The sequence below is a fragment of the Plodia interpunctella genome, chromosome 12, assembly GCF_027563975.2.
Source record: "Plodia interpunctella isolate USDA-ARS_2022_Savannah chromosome 12, ilPloInte3.2, whole genome shotgun sequence".
Taxonomy (NCBI): domain Eukaryota; kingdom Metazoa; phylum Arthropoda; class Insecta; order Lepidoptera; family Pyralidae; genus Plodia; species Plodia interpunctella.
Genome location: NC_071305.1, coordinates 7,852,925 through 7,856,813, shown reverse-complemented (window position 1 = coordinate 7,856,813; position 3,889 = coordinate 7,852,925). Strand labels below are relative to the sequence as shown.

The following is a 3,889-nucleotide window of genomic DNA, read 5'->3' as shown; positions in this document are numbered from 1 at the left end:
AACACGTATTCATTAATTTGTTATAAACAACTAAAATTCAAATTTTCAAGTCACAACTTCAACGGTGTCGAACTTTCATATAAAAGTTTTTCACCCCTTTCACCCCCTTCGGGATAGAATTTCCAAGAATCCTCTCTTAGTGCTCACCTACACTCCCCAGGGAACCTACATGCAAAATTTCAGCTTCCTACGCCCAGTAGTTATGGCTGTACGTTGTCTGTCAGTCAATCAGTAAATGAGTCAGTCACTCAGTAACGCAAGAGTTTTACGAGTATATATATTAGATTATATATACATATAGATTTTTTTAGATTATTTTCATTCTTTCTATGTTAACTTTGTTAAAGAATAAATATATAAATAAATACAAAACAGTTAATTCTTGCGGAAAAAGCATAATACGGTTCTTGGAGAAGTAATTATTCAAGAATATTTTTGACAGAGTATTCAGCTTTAATAATATTTTAATATACTTGAATATAATATTGACGAAAATAATATAATTGAAGCAATGCAATTTCTGGAACGAGCTCGGTCTGATTGAGATATCTGTTAAATACAGTGTCACCCATTTATTTACTTACCCAAAGCTGTGACCCGCATGCTTAACGTGAGATGTGCTCAGCAGACCACGGTAATAGCACACCATTGTGTCAGCCACCAGGCCACGGACCAAACGTCTCAACATGATTCTCCTTGTCTTACTTATTTTCAAGGCTGCAAACGCCGAAATACAAAACAAAGACCTTCAATTCCTCAACGAATTGCCTTTAGACAAGTTGTTGAAGTTAAAGGATTCCTTACAAGAGTTCGTGACTGACAACATGGAGAATATAGAAAATACAACATCAATAACACCTACTTATTTGCAGGCGTTTGGCGCTCAAGCTTTAGCGATGAAGGCGCCTATAAAAAGGACAGATTATGAAGACTCCGTTTGGAAGAAGGAATCAAAGATAAGCAATATTTTTTCGATGTCTGTGACAACACTGGCCTTTTTGGCTTTCGGTGGTTATTTGTTGTGTTTGATAGTCCAAGCTGTGAAAGCGAAAGAACAGTACGCGTCCGCAGCTGGCTCCCAGACTACATTGGTGGTCAATTCTGCGATAAAGAAGAAGCCTCACATACAGTCACAGTTTCAGCCGCAGTTCGCGTCGTACGGGAGGAGGAAGAGGGACAACCGACAACACAGGAAGTTGGAGAACATAGATCTCACTCCAGATCAGCTGTTCAGTGCGTTGTTGCAGTTATGTGAAGGTTACGCCAAGTGGAGTGAGGGCATTGATGGTGTTTAATTAAAGTGACTTTGGGACGAATACAAAGAATCATTATCTGTGGACACACGAGATACAGAGACATACAGAGCAAGAGTTCTATCTTTTACAACTATTTACTTTATAAATACAGGATAAGTAATTTATTAATAGTATTTATAAGTAGACAGTTATGTCATAGATATATTTAAATATAATTTTTTATCCGTTCTGTGATGGTGAGTGTTCATGTCATAAACTAGATTGTAGTCATCCAGCTCACTTTTTTTGAATAATGAGATAAAAATAGTAAATATAAACTTTATCTCTTTCATATACCTAGTCCAATTTAACTATAATGTTATGAAGGTATTATATAGATCGGCTTTTCAAATGCTGTTTACACCAAAAGCAGGAAGCCAGATTGCCCGCAATATCTGTAAACGTTTTCAACCTGTCAAATAATCACGCTAACACCTAATAATAGCCAAAAGATCCTTATTGTACGCATATTAAAGTCGAATTTGGAAATTTTGCAGCTATTTTATTTTAAACTCTACTGCGGTAACTTTACGGTGTATTATGCTATGGATGGGGATTCGTTTTTTAAGATATTTAAAGACGCAGCAAGTGCTTGGTTTTGTTTGTATGAAGCAGTAATGAGGCGGTTGGCTTCGGTCTGTCATCGAGTGCTCTACTGTTTACAAGCCGGCTGCACCACAGATTTAATATAACTTAAACTACGTTAAACACATTCGGATTAACTAGGGTAACCCTAATATTATATGTATACAAGTATAGGTATTTATTATTTGTTATCCCAAAGATTGTGATTAGCTATCTTTACTGAACTATTTTAAGGTTGTATCTGAGCAAAAAATCAAAATATTTGTTATCGACAGCAATAGAATTATTATATATATAAACATTAATTTCTAACGTAAAACAAGGAAAAATATAATTATTATCATTTATTTTTATCTTATTTGCATGTAGTAGGTGCATTAGAAATGCTGCGTATAATCGTTTATTATATAGTAGGATATCAGAATCAAAATAATTAGATTTATGATTGTTTTGTTTATATCATGTTTTGATTTCTGTGATTGTATCTTATTCAATAAAACAAAATAAACAATCTTAATCAATAATTATTGAATACTTGGAACTATTAACAATACTTACAAAATTCCTACCTATAACAGTAATGATATAGTTAGTTATCAGTTGTATTCGTTCTCTAAATAAATACATAAGAGAAAATGTTTAATTAATACATTTAAAAAATCATCTCATTTAACGGCGAAATCAAGCTGTAATTTTGTAGGAAAATGTGGTAAGTTAACAATGTGTTGTTTTAAACTTAACCTCACGTTAAATAAAGTTTAAGCAGAGTTCTTGCAAGTGGGCCGCGACGCTGGTGGTTAATAAGGCGTGTGGTACACTGAGCACATGTCTGCGTGATGACAGTGCGCACTGGGAACCAGCAATAACCGTTATCTAAGGCTAATCACTTTTTATTGCTCGGGGTTAACTCGTAAATACAACAGAAAATTGAACGGAAAAGAAAATAACAACTGGGTTTCATTCTGACGAGGAATCTCTCGACGAAAAGTCCAAAAGTAAAAAATTCTGTTGACGAAAATCTCAAAAATGAAATTACCTCTTGGTGATCAGTTTTATTTATCTTGTTGATCTATGCGTCCAATCGAAAAATTACTCCCGAATCGTCGGATGAAGTATCAAAAGTAGGTACCTACCTACTATCACGAATGTACCTAAGAGAGAAGAATGATATTTTTAATTTTTTTAAACTACGGCAAACCGAGGACGTATCATCGATTCTCGATTTATTCCTAATACTCGAGATAGACATTGGGGTGGTTAGGTCAGTCGTTTACAGCAAGACACCTTTAAACTAAATTGAATTTGTCTGCTGGCTCGTAAACGAGGTGAGTCAGGAATCGATTCTCTCGATATGAGGTATCGTAAAACAAAAAATGTTTGGGCATTCGGTTTTATGGCGATTGCGCGTATTGCGCGAAAGTTTGCTAAAACAATGGGAAAGATTTGTCCTGTCTGCCATTTTGTCTATAGTGACATAATGGGCCAGTCAATATTGAACGTGTTTTTGAATTATCTGACTGAAATGTAGTCAGATAATTCAAAAATAGGTAAAAAATGATTTACCTATATACACAAATCTATACTTCTAGATTAGGTAATATTATAAAGAGGAAGTGTTTTTAGGTTTTAGGAAGTGGATAGGAGATGATTTTCGGAATTACTAAACCATTTCCAAAATTCTCACCAGTAGGAAACACATTAGTCCCTATATACTGTAGCGAAGGCCCGGGACGCAGCTAATTTTATTTGAAAACTCTTAAGCGTGCTGCTATACACTGTAATTCTCTTTCTTACTGATAAATCAATTTAGTTTGAATGTACATAATGAATGATTGGATCGACCATTTTTCACGCGTTTTCATTTTCGTATAGTTTGAGAATGGAATAAACTCAATGAGAATGTTGTCGTTGCACCCTCAGTCTACAGTTTTAAGAACAGAAACTTATAGTGTGTTTTAAATGAATTTCCTTAGAATAGCTATAAAAATGACAAAATATATTTTTAAATT

The 3,889-nt window shown here is 34.3% G+C and overlaps 1 protein-coding gene across 1 annotated transcript; it reads left to right on the top strand.

Annotated features, from left to right (window-relative positions):
* Window positions 1–680: 680 nt before the first annotated feature.
* On the top strand, window positions 681–2,101 carry LOC128674045 (uncharacterized protein). Its single transcript, XM_053752318.2, has one exon. It carries the CDS (start codon window positions 687–689, stop codon window positions 1,293–1,295), a length of 609 nt encoding a protein of 202 aa, XP_053608293.1. The 5' UTR covers window positions 681–686; the 3' UTR covers window positions 1,296–2,101.
* The last annotated feature ends 1,788 nt before the right edge of the window (window positions 2,102–3,889 follow it).